Here is a 17,409-nt window from a genome sequence, read left to right on the forward strand (position 1 = left end):
GAATTCACAGCGATCCTCCTGCCTCAGCCTCCCAAGTGCTGGGATTACAGGCGTGCGCCACCGCGCCTAGCCCCAAGTTTATTCTTAAGCCTGGATTTTGCTGTGTGGATTGCGTGAATTCCCTTAAGTCATTTTTCTTTTTAAACGGTATGTCTTTATAGCTCCGTCTTTTGATGGATAGGTAGATAAGTAGGGTCTATATGATGTATGGGCAAGATCTGCAGAGTCTCTAAAACTCCTATCCACATTCCTACATATTTTACCTTCTACCACAGGTACAGTTAAAGATACAGAAACTTCTGCTGCTGCTATTAATTTTAACATTATTAGTGATGCTAGTCATGGTGTTGGAGTCACTAACAAGTATTATTAGTAATATTCGACAGCAGCAGCAAGTGACGTTTTGTTTGCTGCGTGCCATACTGTGTGCTGGGCAGTTTATGTGCATTGTCTCACTCGATCTTTAAAACGTCTAGGTAGGAAGGTTTTGCTACTGTTTTCTTTTGCTGATGAGGAAACAGCCTGAGGTTCAGTTTGCTGTCTAAACACACATGGCCGGTGAGTAAGGGTGGAACTGGGACCCAAGCCGAAGCGTGTGTGTGGACCCAAAGCTCAGGTCTCCAGGGTTTTTTGAAGCCCGAGGGCACATTTTATGTGCTCAGTGAAGGACACTGCTCCTCCTCCCATTGGAACGACATCTTCACTTTAGGAAGGTAGTTTCAGAAAACAGCAGCTCTGTTTCCTGAGGTGCCAGGGGTAGCTAAGCTTGCCGTTTGGGTTTGAAGTTTCCGGGACTCGTTCAGCTGTGTGGAGTTCATTGCCTATGAGAAGCATGAAAGCAGCCAGTCATTGGAAAAACATACTGACATGCGTTGGTGTGTCAAACTGTACTGAAAGACAGACCAAGAAATGCTTCATGTGGATACATAGTTAGTATAATAGTAGGTAATCGCAAACGTCTCCAGCTTCCTTGTCTAAACTGGAGCCACCAGCTTCAGTGTTTTAACTAATGAAGTAAGCAGCACTGCACTGAAGATTGTTCAGTGCTGCTGAGTGACAGAAGTTGGTAAACTCATGCAGTGTCGATAGAAGCATAATTTGGCCAGTCCTTTCAGCAAGCACCTGGGAAATACAAAACCATAAAAATGGAAGCATATTTCGGTCCAGCAATTTCATTTGTACTGTTTTTTATTGGTAATGAAAATAAAAAATTATTTCATATGGTATTATCATTTCTTGATTAAAAATATTAAAAAGCTTACATGAAAACTGTAGAAGACAGCATTATTTTATGTTATACTAAAATAAATTACTCAACTATCTATTGCTAGGCTAATAACAAAGCTACATGGAAGAATATTATGATGCTCTTATAAAAAAATCCATAAAACCTCGCCATTTGGAAAATATAAGTGCATAAAATTAGTGAAAATGAAAATGTGGAGCTTTATCTATGCTCTGTTTTGCAACTTTTAAAAATACATTTTTCTACAGCTAAGACCAGGGATGTAGAGGGAAAATAGTTGATAAGTTTGAGTGGTTGATGGGTGAAATGTATACCACTTTTCCAGACTTGCTACGTATTTTATAATTTATGACTATTATCATTTATAAAAGGATGTTTTTATAACTAGTGAAAGTTGAGGAGAAAAGCAATAAACCTTAGGGAGCAGTGACCTCAGCTCTAACTTCTGGATCTCCTGTGACTCCGACAGTGTGGACTTTGGTAGTTGTGTCCTCAACATTTGGGGGCCAAGGGGAGGACAGGAGCAGCCTCCCCTCCCCTTCCTTGCCCCTCCCCTCCCCCGCTTCCCCTTCCCTCCTCAGCGGGACATCCTGGCTCCGTGTCCAGCTGTACCGGTACTCTGTGTGAACTGATGTAATTGCTGGAACTGGGTCAGCTGCACCCCGTGTAATGGATGAGGACAGTGCCGGATTGCAGAGGGACACTGATTTTGGTACATGAGATCCGAGCCAAGATGATTAGGAGGTTTTGGGGTTAAGTTAGAAAGTTCTTTTTATATTAGCAACAAGCACTGTCTTCTTTAGGTGCGATTCTGTACTGTGCTGTGATTTACACACAGCCAAGGATTCAGTACGTACTTCCTGGGGTTCAGAAGTAGTTCAAACCTTGGGTCTATTCTCTGATACGACCTAAGGAATCTGGCGGAATATTTCCAGCGTCGTGCTGCCTTCTTTGTGTGTGTGTGTCCTTTCCCCAAAGCATCCTCACCAAGTAACTGCTCTGCCTGAGGTGCATTTTCTGAAGCAGTTGTGTCGTTAGAACACAGCCCGCAGGGTCTTCTTGCCAAAACGTGAACCCCGGATCTGAGGGAAGGCAGGCTGCATCGTCTGTCTGCCTAGGAGCTGCCACTGGCCGGCCCAGCCACTGAGCTCCATTCATTCTTCCGTTCATTGATTCGTTGTTTTCACTAGTGTTTATCAAGCGTGTACTCTATGCCGTCATGGAGGTAACAAGGAAAAAGGACAGCGACAGTAAGTCGTGTACAGGTGCAGTGAGGAAGCGTTGAGGTGTAAGTGATAAACGAGCGGGAGTGTGTGTGTGTGTGTGTGTGTGTGTGTGTGTGTAGGGTGTGTTGGCGGGAAGGGAAGCTTCTCAGAAACAGGAAAATGTAGACTGCAAAGTCCCTGGGGTAGGAGTTGGTGTGTCTGAAGGACATACGATAAAAATACAAGATTTGGAGGTAGAATTCAGTGGTGCGTGTTCAGAAAGTAAGGCCTTCAGCGTGGACATTTTCTGAGCTCCTTTTCTTCCTTGCCCCGCACCCTACCCCAGTCCTGGGGATGAAGCCTAGGGCTTAGCACGTGCCAGCCACGTGCTGTACCCCTGAGCCATACTCCCGGCCACGCAGCTCCCTTATCCGTGAGGGGGATCCCGGGGTGGGCTTCGGTCCCCACAGACCTGGGGCGAACAGAAGCTGCGCCACGTGGTGCTTAGGACGGGGCACAAGAACAAGTCCTCTCTTGTCATTTCCTCTCCGACGGTCCCAGGCAGGCCGGGGGCCACTTGCCAGTCGTTCACGCTTCCCTTTGACTTGTTTTCTTGTTTGAAGCATGAAGCCAAGATCAAATCTCTGACCGACTACATGCAGAACATGGAGCAGAAGCGGAGGCAGCTGGAGGAGTCCCAGGACTCCCTGAGCGAAGAGCTGGCCAAGCTCCGGGCCCAAGGTAAGTACTCTGCCGCTTCGCAGGTGTCGAACGGGCGACCTGGGTCAGACGCACTCTGACTGGCTGGAGCCACGCTGCTTAGTTTTGGTCAATTAAAGCATTTCTAGGTCTTCTGAAACCAATAGCATAACTGAGAGAAAAAGAAAGGGGAGACTTGGGGAAGCCGGCGCAGCCCAGGATCTGTTCTGCTTCGTGTTGCCCCTGGGTCCGCCCTGTAGTGTGAGTCGGAGCCTCCCCAGCCGCACCGTTGACCTCTGGGTAGTCGCCAAGGCTGGTGCCTGCAGCCCGCCAGGATTCCCTCGCCGTCGTGCTTTTTGTCTTATTGCACGTCCCGGAGAATTGAGAATTACGGCTCCCTCCGGCTCCCTCCGGCTCCCAGGAGACCCACCCCGTCTGCTCTGAGCCTACCGCTGTGCTGCTCCTGGGGACATGGTTAACATCCCAGTTCCATTTGGTGCCCGTCCCCGTGTCTCATCCTTCCCTCAAATTCTGTAGCTCTTACTATAAAGGCTGAGCTCCCACCCCGGCTAGCCTGGCACCCTCCGCCCTTGAACAAGCTCTTCCCTTTGACAGCTGGTACCCGATGAATAGGAAACACTTCATGTAGAGGAATAAATAGGCCCAGAACTTCAAGAGTGGTAAGCAGAAATACAGAACTAGAGCAGGATTAAGAATGTATGCATTAGCTGCGCATGGTGGCGCATGCCTGTAATCCCAGCACTCGGGAGGCTGAGGCAGGAGGATTGTTGGGAGTTCGAGACCAGCCTGGGCTACAAAATGAGCTCAAGGCCAGCCTGAACTGCATAGTGAGACCCTGTCTCAAAAAGAATGTATGCTTTGTATAGTGTGAGACCAAACTATATTGTAGTTTGAAATTAAAATGTAGTTGTTTTGGAAGGCAATTTAAATAATGATAACATTTCCTTATACCTTTTGATCCTCACATCTCAAATACTCATTGCAGAATTTTAGATTAGGCAAAACAAAACAACAACAAACCAAAAAAAAAGAAGAAGAAAAGAAAGGAGAAAAGCCACCTAAAAATGTGAAATAAATTTTAAAACATCTTTTTTGACATTGGAACTGAAATATGTGAGGATATGTGGTAATACTGACGATACAGTTAGGTTAGAAATGATAGCACAAGCTTTTATCTTTATTATGTTTATAACTGCTAAAACCAAATGGATTCTTGTGTTCCTAGGAATATTTAAAATAGTTTTAATGGGGTAGTAGGACTAGTGATTATATTATCTTTTTTGTGTTCTTTATGGATGTTGCATATTTATTTGCTTAGTAAATACATTGGTTTTGGAAAAAAAAAAAAAAAAGTGAATCTCCTCTCCCAGCTGTATAGCTTTATAACATTTTCTTTCAATGCTAAAGAATGGATGTTAGGAATAGACCTCACTACCAAAAGGTGCATGTGGGAAAGACTTTTTCTCTCATAACCAAGGTTTTTGCAGGGATGCCACTGATTAGAAATAAAACAGAGACAACTTCAAGTAGGGTAGACCAGACTAGAGAACAATCGAGAATTAAATGTCACTGTCTTGAGCAATTCTCCCACGCCCCAGCTGTCCTGTGCACTCCCAGCGCTTCCTTGGCCAGGATGTCGGAGACCGAGGGCCACGCAAGCCCTGATCCACAGGGGCCTCCTCTGGAATCCTCTGGAGTGCTGTGCTTTATTTCCCTTTCCCTTGTTCTCAGCCTTAGATTGTTTCCCTGCTCCAGATTCTTAGGAAATAAACAGCCTACCCATGAGAGGTAAATTAGCTCTTTCTGGAACTCTACCAGTGGCATGAATCCAAATGCCACCTAATGTTTACAGAACACTTTGTAATCTGCAAAGCATGTTTGTGTACATGACCTCGGGGTTGCTGTAGAGGCCAGGTGGGAAAGAAGGCTTGCAGAGTGTGAGGTGATTACAGCCAGGGCATGGATCTCGGGCTGTTTCCGTTTAGCGCCTTTTTCCCTATGGTCACTGCTCTCCCCAGGGGACCTAATCTAGACACTAAGGCAGTGCTGCCCGGGAGGTCGGCCTTGGCGTTAGCCCAAGTTCTCTGTTGGGAGGCCCCTTCCTTTGTGCCCTGGCTGTGATTGATGATGCAAGCTGATGTTTCATTCTGTTGCCATTTTTCTTGTCTTTTGCTGTTCTAAATTTTTGTCTTTGGGTGGGTCCTGCCAGTAATCTCAAATCATCATTTAAAATTCACAACAGAAAAAATGCACGAAGTCAGTTTCCAGGATAAGGAGAAGGAGCATCTGACGCGGCTGCAGGATGCCGAGGAGATGAAGGTGTGTGCAGCTGCCCTGCCGCCAGGCCCAGGGTGCATTTTGCATTTGGGCTGGGTTTTCTTGTTCTAGAAAAGTCTGTCGCCTTCAGGCCGTGTAGACAGGAGGAGGGAGGGCCCAGTGCTAGGCATTCAGAGCTGTTCTCAGAGCGGCCTGGCCCAGCGTGAGATGGCCACGGCCTCTCCAGGAACAAGGTGTCTGTAGACAAGCTCAGACTCCATTAGCACCTTTGTCTTCCCTGTTCCGGAGTCAGAGGGAGAGGGCGGCACTCCCGGTCACCGTGGGGGCCACGCGTCGGGGTTAACTTTTAAAGACACATATTTCCTCCCTCGTTGAGCGAAGGAAACCTTTCCCTTTCACTTCTGTAGAGAAATGCTCCAAATTTGAGTGTCCAAACTGATTTTTACAGGTCTCATTTTAATCAGAGAAAGAAAATAAAGGAAACACGACCGAGAAATAGGCTTTTAGATGAGTAAGAGGCGAGCGAATTTTGACTTGTTCTAGCAAACTCTGAGGCCCGTGGAGCAGCAGGCTGCAGTGAGAGCAGGGCCGTGCCAGCCCGCAGGGCCCCCCCGCCTCACCCGAACCAACTCCTCCGTTCTCGGCTCCTGATTGTCACAAGGCTGCAGCGGGGTGGGGCGGGTCGTGGACCCCAGGTCTGCTGGGCAGAAAGAGTGCGTCCCGCGCATGGGTTTCGTGGCTTGTCTGGGGTCCCTCAGGTGCTAAGAGGCTGTGCGTTGACCGACCTGACTAGGTAGGCCGCGTGGCTCAGCAGGCTGTAGGTCAGTGGAAACTTCCTGTTCTGTCAGCGGCCTGATTTACTTGTAGGGCCCACTCAGTTTACTACAGCTCCTTGGGCTGTGCTGTCCCAGTAACACAAGGCCAGGTGCTGAGGGCACAAGAGCCCGAAACTTGCTCAGTGTTGGGCCCTGACACGGAGAGAGGTAGATCTGCATCCAGGGCTTGTCACGGTGCGGGCTGAGTGCCACAGAGCGGCTGACACATTGCTCCTGGCCTGGCTTGCAGAAGGCGCTGGAGCAGCAGATGGAGAGCCACCGGGAAGCGCATCAGAAGCAGCTGTCCAGGCTTCGAGACGAAATTGAGGAGAAGCAGAAAATCATCGACGAGATTCGGGAGTGAGTTGGAGCAGGGGGCCTGCTGGGCGCAGGGGTGGCCGAGGCCTGGCCCTCTTGGGCCAGCCAGGGGGATCTGGCCTTTGGCAAGGGCCGGTCCCCTCACCCTGGGGCCTCTGTGCTCCTCCGTGGTGTCACCTTGGGCCGGGCGCGCTGCCCTGAGGTCTGTTCTCCCACCTGGAGTCCAGCCTTTGGGGCTCTGGCGAGGCAGGTGGCAGGCGAGCCCAGCTGCCCCCTTTGTCACGCTCCAGCCAGGGGCAGGATCACAGTGCTGGCAACTCTGCTGGGCAGATACTGGCCCCAGGTGACGAGGAGGCGGTATGAAGTATGAAAAAGCAATTGCTCCTGACCTAGGGGTTCTGATAGGTTAACAAATTCCAGAGAAGACGGACAGCACTTGCCGGCACTCAGCCCCACGTGTCTGCTCACTGCACCGCACGGCCACCTGGTCATGGACTGTGGTGCTGCAGTCCGTCGCACCAGGATGGGTCACTGCCGGTCAGCTCTGGGGACTCTGCCCTCGTGGCTGTGTCCCTCCTGCTTGATGGGCTGCCGGGAGCCCCTGCTCTGTAACACACTCTCCCCATGCAGCCTTTACCTTCCCTTTCACGGGCAGCACCGGTCACCCAGCCCTGGTGCCTGGTGCCCCCTTCTGGGGCTTCTTAATGATTTGCCCAGTGGATTCCAGTCTCAGAACCCATTTGTGGAGTAATGAGTGTGAATGCTCCAAACGAAAGGCATAAGATTACAAAGAAAGCAACGATAATGAAATGTCATCCCATCCACTGCTCCCCCTCCCACTAGACCAAGGCTTCCCTCCCTCCCCCTGTAGAGGAAGAACAGGTTTCCATGTGAGAAGCAAGGTGACGTTATTCTACTTAAGGTCACATTGCTAAACGGGAATCAGACTGAAGAGCTTAATTCTCCAGACTACTGATCCGAATCTCTTCTCAATGTGTGTGAGCTGTTTGCGCAGTGCGTTTGCACTTGGGGGAGATGAATGGCAGCTGACGCAAAAGCTGCATGGCGGGATGGGCGCTGCGCACACGGCGGACCCGAGGACAGCACTGAGCGTCCGCGCCCCCCCGCCCCCCCGGCCTTCCCCGCGCTCCGTCTCATGACGGACGCGCTTCTCTTGTTCATTACTCGGATGAGTCACCCTTGACGTTCTGCTGGGAGAGTGGGAGGAGGGAGGGAAGCTGAGAAAGAGCAGGCCATGAGCGAGTCGGAGGGTGGCGAAGCTTCCCGGGTCCTCACCTTTCACGTGGACCTGGGCTCCTCTTCCTGCAGTGCATAAGCCCTTCCCTTACAGTGGTGGGGCACGGCCGCACTGAAGGTCTTACACACACTGGGCTGACGTACACGTTGACCAAGGGCCCCAACCAGATGGCGAGTTTCCGGTCCCCTTAGAGCCCAGCTCTGCTCCTTGTAATTCCTCTCTCTGAACCCCTCCTTGAGCGTCACAGATGGAAACCCTGCGTCAGCCAGGCTCTTGGGCTTGGGAGATATCTTTGGGACATCTAACCCAAGAGGGGCGGGTCACCATGGCCACATGAGGCTACCTGAGGGGCTTTTACCATCTGTGTGTGGTCCAGGACGCAGAGAGATTCTAAGGGGATACTTTCTGTGTTCTAAAATGTTAGCCCTTCCCAGTGTCATTATTTCTCCCCCGCCACCAGGCTCCTGCACACAGCCGATGATAAATACTCCCTCCGAGCCTTGTTTCATGCCTCCTCCTCACTCCCTAGAAATTGGTTTTCACTTGGGCAGGGAAGAAGCTGTGAGGTTCTTCTCTGATCCCTCAAAATCCTCACGAATTGCTGCCTTTATTGCACAGAACTAATGGGGTTGGAACAGAACCACAGCTTTAGCTGCGTGACTCAGAGTTTCAGGCTGGTTTGGAATACATTGCTTTTCCTCTCAATTTCAGTTTGAATCAGAAACTGCAACTGGAACAGGAGAAGCTCAGTTCTGATTATAACAAGCTGAAAATAGAGGACCAAGAGAGAGAAATGAAACTGGAAAAGCTCTTGTGAGTGCACTTTAAATATCTCCCGCTCCTTTCTTCCCCGGGAGGTCATAAACACTCCACTTTCCTGACTCTGAGACCCAGATATTCCGGTTAGATTGAGCTAATTTAAAAACAGACCATGGCTATTTGTGTGTCTGTTGGCTTGTTTAGTTGATTTATCTGAGGATGCAGATAGTAGCTGCCTAGTTCTGATTTCCCTTTGGTGGTTGGTGATTCCATTTTGTTTTTCAGATTGCTCAATGATAAAAGGGAACAAGCGAGAGAGGACCTCAAAGGGCTGGAGGAGACAGTGGTGAGTCAAGAGGTTCCCTGTGCAGTTCAGCCGCGAAGCCCTGACTACTTTGTGATCTGTTGAATTGTTCATGCTGTGATTTTATCTATGCATCTTTCTTGGGCACCATTTTAGACCTAAAACATCCTGTGGACGGTGGGATTAGGGGAACTTATTCCTCAGCTCTTGACACAGTCAGTCTTGAGAGCTATAGCCCTACAGCCTACAAGCGAGAATTAAACCAAATCGTAAACCATTGCCTGCAAATCATACATCATAGCCTCTGCACTTTGTGATCCTGCCCCTCAACTTTCCGCAGACATTCGCCAAGCACCTGCTAAGGGCTGGCCCTGCAGGTGCTTGGATAAACAACAGTGTGGATAAGACCCTGCCCTTGTGGAGCTTGCCTTTAGCTGGGAGACACAGTAAGTGACTGTGTATTATCCACCATTCCCTTTGTGAGATTTCAGTTGCCTGAAGTCAACCATGGTCTGAAAATATTGCAAGAATGCAATGAAGGATTCAGATATTTTGAGAGAGGGAGACTGTGTTTATGTAGCTTTTCTTATGGCTTATTATTATAATTATTTTTTTTTGGAGACAAGTTCTTGCTTTATAGTTCAGGCTGGCCTTGAATTCACTATGTAGCCCAGGCTGGCATAAAGCTTGACGATCCCCCTGCTTCAGCCTTCTGCGTGCTGGGATATCAGGCATATACCACCATGACTGGCTATATTGTTCTATTTTTTTTTATTAGTTATTAGTCATTTGTTATGGCTAATTTATAAATTAAAATTTATCATAGCTATGTATATGTAGGGAAAATATAGCACATATGGGATTTGACCCTATCCATGATTTTAGGCATCTCCTTAGGATCTTGGAATGTATTCATGTAGGTAAGGGCGGGGCTACTGTGCTTTGTCAGATGGCTGTGGAGGCGTGCTCGGAGGAGACCCCAGGAAAAGGTGACATTGGAGAGGGAATTGCAGAGGGGAAGAAGTGAGCTGTGGCTGTGTCTTGGTAAGAGCATCCCAGGCAGAGGCAGCATCTTGTGCCCAGGCCCTTAGGCGGCCCATGCCCAGCACCTTAGAGGCCGGCAGAGGGATCATCATGTTTGCACCTGAAAGAGGGCTGGAAGATAGGCAAAGAGGAAGGTCTGTGGTGGAGACAGCCCAGGGCCTTGAGACCCGCAGGGCTGTGGGAGAGACGGGTAGCAGACCCTGTCTACCTGTGGGAGGGCTCATGACTGGAGATTCCGTTGGTTTTCTCTGTCCTGCGTTGCTGTCTTCCTCTGCTGGCCAGCTTTTGTTTCGGCTGCTCTGCGGGCCGACCGCCTGGCTCTGAGGGCCTGAGGGTCCTTCTCAGTGAGCGCAGGGCACACCCTGGGTTTCAGGACAGCCGTTCTGCCATTGGCTCGGTTGGTGGAGTCCTGCGGAGACTTGCACATGAGAAGCTTTGCACACAGCGCTCCGTTCTGACCCCATTCTCAGCTGTGTAAATCTGAGGGGGTCTGAGCCCATCTCTGGCAACCTGGGGACCCCAGCAGGAGGCAGATGAGTGCTCATGTCTGGCTATGGCACTTGGCTCCTGAGAGCCAGGCAGAGGAACAGGTACAGCATCAGGACGGAGGGAGACGCTGGTATGAAAGGAAGTTGGGCCTCTGAGCCTGAAGTCTGCAGAGGGTGGCTGGAGGGGGGACCTGAAACGAGGCCGCAAAATGCTTCATCCGCATCTGCTTGGCTACAGAGGTGATGCCCATAAGTATAGATAATTACAGAGATTCGGAACAGGTTGAGCACTGACGTTTCACCAAGGTGAGAGGTGTTCGGGGGTATTTCCTTCTCTGCGCTGTGAGCCCCGGCGCACCCCAGCATCCGTGCCCTGGACAGCTGCTCACGTGCACATCCCCACCCTGACCGTCCTCACACCACAGCACACCCACACACATGCACACAGGTGCCACACGCACACAGCTGTGCCCGCACGGCCCGTTCTCCCCGCCACGCCTCGCCAGAGCTCGTAGTCCGGGCCCATCGTCCACGCACGCAGTGCACGCCCATGGCAGCTCAAACACGTTCACACTCATGGGCTCGCGGATGATCACGCGTTCTCACTCGTGCACGTTCTTGCTCACATACACGAGTCACTCGTGGGCGTGTTCATTCTCACCCTCCTCACTCGCACCCATGTGCGCGCTCACATGGATGCCCGGCACGGATGCCCCCAGCACACTGGCACAGCCACGTCTGCACTCTTGTGTTCTCACATCGGTCGCTCTCGTAGCCGGCCTGTCACACTCACATCTGCAGTCACACCCGGGCTCCTTCACACTCACAGACGCAGGCTTTCTGCCTGATGTGAAGCGAGGTCTCGCTGGCTGCTGCTGTTCTGGAGTCGTTGGGTGGCGCGTTTCCGCACCAGCCTCCCCCTCTGTCCGCCTGTTTCGCCCCCCTCCCCCCCGCCCTGTGCTCGCTCACAGTTCCACGCCCGTCTGGGTGTGTGTGCACAAGCTTGCTCTCACAGCTGCCCGCCACTGAGACACGCGTCCATCCCACCCGTGAGGACAGACCCACGGACACGGTGGCCCCTCGTCCTCTCCCTCCCCACGTACCGCACACGCATGCACGCATGTGCACACATACGCACACTTTAATTTTAGTGAGGAAAAAATAACAAAATAACAACAACAAAGGCAAAAACAAAACAACACAAAAACAGTAAAAATGATACAGGATTTCAAAACAAGATCAGAAATGAACAGTGGCTGTTATAGTGCATTGTTATCTTCCATGAAGTTGCACAGATTACCAGATGTAAGAATGCAGGATTGATCAAATAATTAAAGAGAATGAAAAGTAATAAAAAAATTAGAAAGGATGTCCCACACGCACACTTTGAAAACCAACGCTGCAATCCTGCGGTACACACCGTCCTTATATTCAGAGACCTTCCCTCGGCCGCAGACTCTCCCCAAGCTGTGCGTGCTCTGGGGAGACAGGCTCACCCTCCGTGGCTGTCCCTTCCCAGCCCTCCTGGTGAGACGCCTGGCTGCCTCTTTGCGTGCTGGAGGAGGGGGTGTGAAGCCTGCTGACCTGGGGTGTCGAAGTCTGGGACGCCCCCAGCACAGCGCCATGCTGGGAAGGGCCAGTGGGCGCTGAGGGGTCCCTCAGCCCCACGCGGCACCTTGCTTCAGCAGGACACTGGGCTGCAGTCCTGCCTGAGCTGCGATCCCGCCCTGCCTGTCCACTGTCACAGGCAGCGGAGGCCTGAGCTCTCACACGGAGGGCAGCGGCCTGTGACAGGAGGAGATCTGGGAGGAGGATGGAGTGGAGAAATGATAGTGAATGTGGTAGAAGAAAGGTCCCTGCTGGACGGAGCCAAATGGTAGCTGCCTAAGCAGAAATGTGCTTCGATAGGAGCTGTTTCAAACGCCTTCAGCGGCCCCTGCTAAGCTGGGTGTTGCCGCGTCTACCCCAGAACAGGAAAAAGTGTCCAAACTTAGGCGTGTGTGTTATTTAGGTCTTACAGTCCAAGGAAGTGCTGTGGGATGTAAAGAGCCCTCTCCTCATTTCTCTTTGGTGTGGTAGTGCTTGTGATGGAACAATGCTAACTGTGATTACAGTTCAGTCAGGAATGAAATCACTGAGCAGAGGGAGAGCATGCAGGGTGGTTGCAGACGCTAAGGGTCCTGCGGACTGAGCTCCCGCGGGCAGGGGCTGGACGGCACGTCTGCGTGATCGCGGGCGCTGGGGACCTCCTGCGCCTGTGCCAGGAGGCGGCTCAGCCTTGGCCAGTCGCCGTGTGCACGTTATTCATAGTAGCAGATCTCGGGGCTTCCTGCGGAAAGTAATTTACCTCCCTCAAGGGTGCAAGTGACTTCAGGGGCTTCTTGTTTCAACACGGAATTGAACCCAGTGATAAGACCTTAAATTGACAGAGACACCTTCTTCCAAGAAACTTAGTGTCGCGATAGCTTTGTGGCCCGTTTCTTCCTTTTCCCTGTGAGCCTGTGTGAGCCGCCTTGACACTCTGGAAAAGCAGGTGAATTGAGACAAATTAAAACACTTACATGGAAGCGCTTATCTCTTCCTCCCTTGTAATTGGGCAATATTGTGCAAGGAACTAACGTCTCTATTGCACCCCTCCTTTTTTGAGGTGCTGGGAATCAAACCCAGCACCTTTGCATGCTGAGCAAACGCTCCAGCGCTGAGCTCCAACCCCAGCTCCTAATGTATCTCCCGTAGTAAAAACACCAAGGCCTGAGCAGGAGAAAATAAGGTCACCAGGTTTGGTGCAGGCTCTTATCTCAGCAGTCTGATTCCTAAGCTTTTATTTGTAAAATTAATCCACCATGAAGGGGATTAACAAAAAGGAATTAAGATGTGCTGTGTACGTGGACCAGCTCCCTACAAGGAATGTAATCATCGTATACTGCGAACATATACTAATAAAAAAAAATTTTAAGAAACAAAATGAGAGAAAAACATGCCCCTAAGAGGTTGACTACAGTGAAAGTTACAACAAAAGAAAATAACAACAGAGAAACCTAATGAAGAAATGGCTCTTATTATATGAGATATAATCAATAAAATCATATTACTGTTTGCAGAACACTTACAGTGTGCCAGAAACTGCTCTGATGGTTGTCTGAGGATGATCTCATTTAATCCTGACACCACTGATGAGAGCCACAGTTTTCATCCTTGGGTCACAAATTAGAAAGCACGGCACCGGAGGTTCGGGCACCCCCCACCCCCGGAGGGAAGTCTAGAATTGCCTCAACCAAGAGCCCCAGGAGCGCTCCTGGTGCAGACAGCAAGGAACACTGGAACTTGGAAGACGTTAGCCAGTTAGTTGGAGGGAAATTGTGATCAACTTAGAATTTAAATTTGTTGGCATTATATGTAATGTTTTCATGATACCATTTTTAAGAGGAGTCCATGGTGATGCGGAACGGCCCACTCGGAATTTCGGGGAGAAAACTTAAATTTTTGTGTTTGGGGGAAAAAAAGATTCCACTGGGATTAGAGCAGCTTCCATCCAAGTGTGCAGCTGCTTGTCTGGGTGCCCAGCTCCGCACCGTGAGCTGCTTCTGGCGATGAGCTGAGCGAGCGCCGGCGCGTGTGGCGGGCGCGTCTCAGGGACGTGGCCCCGCAGGTCGGTGGGGGCTGAGAAGAAGCAAGGTGGAGAAAGTCCGGGGGTGATGACGCAGGACACGCGGAAACTCAGTGCGCCCCCACTGAAGTGGCGTTTTCCACTCTCTTCTCTTCCAGTCCAGAGAGCTACAGACGCTTCATAACCTGCGCAAACTCTTCGTCCAGGACCTGACCACCCGAGTGAAAAAAGTGAGTTCTGCTTCCTCTGAGTGGGTCCAGGAAGGAAAGAAAAGGCGGTGGGAGGTGTCGTTTCCAGTTGAAGTATTGCTTGCTTAAATTGGGGCTGGCTATGCTTAAAAATTAATTACTTCGTGCCCGAGAATGTTATTAAAAGAATGTGCCAGAGGCAAAAATTACTTAGGAACATTTTCCCAGCTGACTTTTCCTTCTGAGTGACAGAAAGTCGCGGTGCTTTCCTGGCCTTCGTTGCCCGTGAACATCCATTTATCGGGGCCCTGCTGTGTGCAGCCGCTGCGCCCAGCTCAGGAACACGCGGGGCGGCCTGGTCGGCAGACCGACGTGCCTTGAGGCCTGGCGACAGCAGATGGCGAGAGCCTGTCTGTCCGTGAGGAGGCCGCGTGAGACGGAGGGCGGCTCGGGAGGTGCTGTAGCGCCCAGGGTCTTACTTGCCTCCCCAGCGGCCGTGGCATCGGGCTTGACACTCCCCGGTAGCAGAGGTGGGGCGAAGCTCAGGTGGGAAGTGACTCACCCACCCTGCGCCAGAGGAGGAGCCGGAGAGGGTTGGCAGGCCGGGGCTGTGGGCGTGCTGCAGCTGAGCCGCCCCGTGCTGCACCAGTGATCCCGGGGGCCTCTGTGCTGGGGGCTCCGGGCCGGTGCACAGGCACGGAGGACCCGGAGGTGGGGACGGCCCGAGGCGGCTCTTTGAAAATGTTTAGAAGTGGCAGACGAGGTCACAGCAGAGGGATGACAGGCGTGAGGTATTAAGAAGGTGCGCACACGTGTGTGTAAATGTGTGCGTGTGCACGCCTGTGAAGGAGCAAAGAGAAAGGTTAGCTAGATGAAGAAGAGGAAGTCAGCGGGGTAGGTCTGCGAGGGACGGAATGGAGCGTGTGTGCATGGCTTATCGGCCTGAGTGAGCAAAGGGCCCCGTTTTCTGAGGGGGAGGAGTCGAGTCAGGCTGGCACTGTTCGAAGGGGACTCAGACCGTGGAAGGAGGCCGCCCCTGATGACTGGGATCCCCCGTTAGTGTGGCGGCTTGGTCCTCGATGGACAGGAGGGAAAGGATCGGGGGCTTAGAAGACCAGAGAAGGGTCCGGAAGCCACGGAAGGCATCTGCGGGTTGAGTGGGTGGTGCGAGCGTCCTGCGGAGGGGCAGAGAGAGGCTTTGGCGTGGCGCCGGCAGCATGGCTTCGCATCCTAGAAACGCCAGTAGGCAGAAGGCGGAGAATGACGGGCAGCTCCAGGCCTGGACGGCCGTGGTCAGGGGCGCAGGTAATGACCACAGCCAGCAAACACGCGTTGCCGCCGAACCTGGGCCAGGTAGAGCGAGGCCGGCGCGCCGGCGGGTATTCTGGAGAGCGGGAGGACACTGACCAGCTAATGACAGGGGCTGGGAAGACTCCGTCACGGGAGGAGGTGGAAGTCTGGCTCGGAAGGGGTCAGAGGGAGGGTTAAGAGCTTGAGATCAGACTGCCCCGACTCGTTATCTATGCTCTAGGAACAAGCTACTCTTAGGCCAGGGTTTTTAGCACGTGGTCCTCCCGCCAGAGGCGTCGGGATCACCCGAGAACCTGTTTATGCAAGTTCTGAGACCCCACTGCCGATCTACAGAATCTGAGACTGGGGTATGCCCGGCAATCTGAAATGTCACAAACCCTCCTTCAGGGACTGTGATGCAGCTTCACGTAGAGAAGCTGTGTTTTAGACTGAAGAGATGGTCCCAACGAAAGGCTTCGCCCTTCCGAGAAAGGATGGCGGCATCTTCTATGCTCACGTGAATCAGACGTGTTTTACCATTTTTTAATTCCAGAATGTGTTTGCACGTGTATTTCCACATTTATCTGTGCCAGTTAGCTTGCCAGGAGTTAAGTGTTTTTGCCAGTTTCAAGCTCTGATAAATTTCAAGGGTTTGCCTCGCACCTGGGTATGCTTACGCGGAGACGGGTCTGCGAGGAACTGCCTAGACTGGGCAGCTGGAGGGCCAGGCTGAGGCCGCGGGAACTTCCAGCGGCAGCACGGTCGCTTGGCGCCAAGCGTGGCCACTCGTTATCTCGTCCTGCTGCTTGCAGCCGAATCTGGGCGCGAGGTTTAAGTTTCACACTGGTGGTTCTTAGTAAGTTTTGGAACTCTTTCTTTTGAAAGGAAGAATCTCTACCTGCTTGCAAAGAAAGGGTATCTTTACCTGCTTGCAAAGAAGAGGTCTCTTTCTCTAAAGAGAAATCACTTGCAGCTGTCAAAGGCAGATTCGATGATCTTTTTTTTTTTCTGGTACCAGGAATCGAACTCATGACCTTGCACTTGCCAGACAGGCCCTGTGCCGCTGAGCTAAGTCCCCAGCCCCGGATTCAATGATCTTTTTCCCTCCAGCCCTCTATACAATAGCTCCTCTGAGCAACATGGCTGGTGCTAACCAAGCAGATGGGTGGGGAAGTTCACTGAGTCTCCACGTGCAGGCCTTGTCTTGTTTTCACTTTCATACAACCCCGAAAGGAGGGGGCTGGGGATCTTAAAGGGTTTGAAGTGCACCGTGTACGTCGTTCCTGGGCGGGCCGTGGGCAGCGTGCGGGTTACCCCCTGATCACGTGGTGTTGGCGCAGAGTGTGGAGCTGGACAGCGATGACGGAGGGGGCAGTGCCGCCCAGAAGCAGAAGATTTCCTTCCTGGAGAACAACCTGGAGCAGCTCACCAAGGTGCACAAGCAGGTAGGTGAGCTCGGCTGCCTCCTCCGCTTCCTCGTCTCCTGCAGTGCAGCCTTGTCGGGCGGCCGCATTGTGTAGAGGAGGATCTGATGCTGAGGGCAAAAGGGTTGTACGCCATCAGTCATTGGAGAACATGAGTGCTGGAAGGGCCTTTAATTCCTTCAGTCCTGGGCAAAGTGTAGTCCCAGCTACTGGGGAGGCTGAGGCGGGAGGATCACTTGAGCTCAGGAGTTTGCGACCAGCCTGGGCAACATAGCAATACTGTCTCAAAGAAAAAAATCTTTCAGTCCTCAGTGACTTCCTTTGTATGTAAACGACTTCATATGATTGGAGCCAGACACAGAGAACGGGTGGAGGGGGAGCTGTAGAGTTGGGAGAGGGGTGTGTCCAGAGTCCTGTCTTTCTGTCCTTCCTTCCTGCCAGCCTCGGACTCCAGCGGCCTTGGTGT

General features: G+C 51.7%; 1 protein-coding gene across 1 annotated transcript in view; it reads left to right on the forward strand.

Moving 5' to 3' along the window:
- Kif5c (kinesin family member 5C) overlaps positions 1 to 17,409 on the forward strand; it is a gene marked incomplete at its 5' end in the record, with an annotated part of 99,160 nt that overhangs the window by 62,255 nt on the left and 19,496 nt on the right. Inside the window, 7 exon segments of the mRNA XM_013517505.1 lie at positions 3,075 to 3,192; positions 5,414 to 5,490; positions 6,514 to 6,623; positions 8,551 to 8,652; positions 8,884 to 8,944; positions 14,200 to 14,271; positions 16,860 to 16,964. Of these exon segments, the coding sequence (XP_013372959.1) occupies positions 3,075 to 3,192; positions 5,414 to 5,490; positions 6,514 to 6,623; positions 8,551 to 8,652; positions 8,884 to 8,944; positions 14,200 to 14,271; positions 16,860 to 16,964 (645 nt within the window).

The sequence above is a fragment of the Chinchilla lanigera genome, unplaced genomic scaffold (assembly GCF_000276665.1).
Source record: "Chinchilla lanigera isolate Chin_1 unplaced genomic scaffold, ChiLan1.0 scaffold00039, whole genome shotgun sequence".
NCBI classification, from domain to species: domain Eukaryota; kingdom Metazoa; phylum Chordata; class Mammalia; order Rodentia; family Chinchillidae; genus Chinchilla; species Chinchilla lanigera.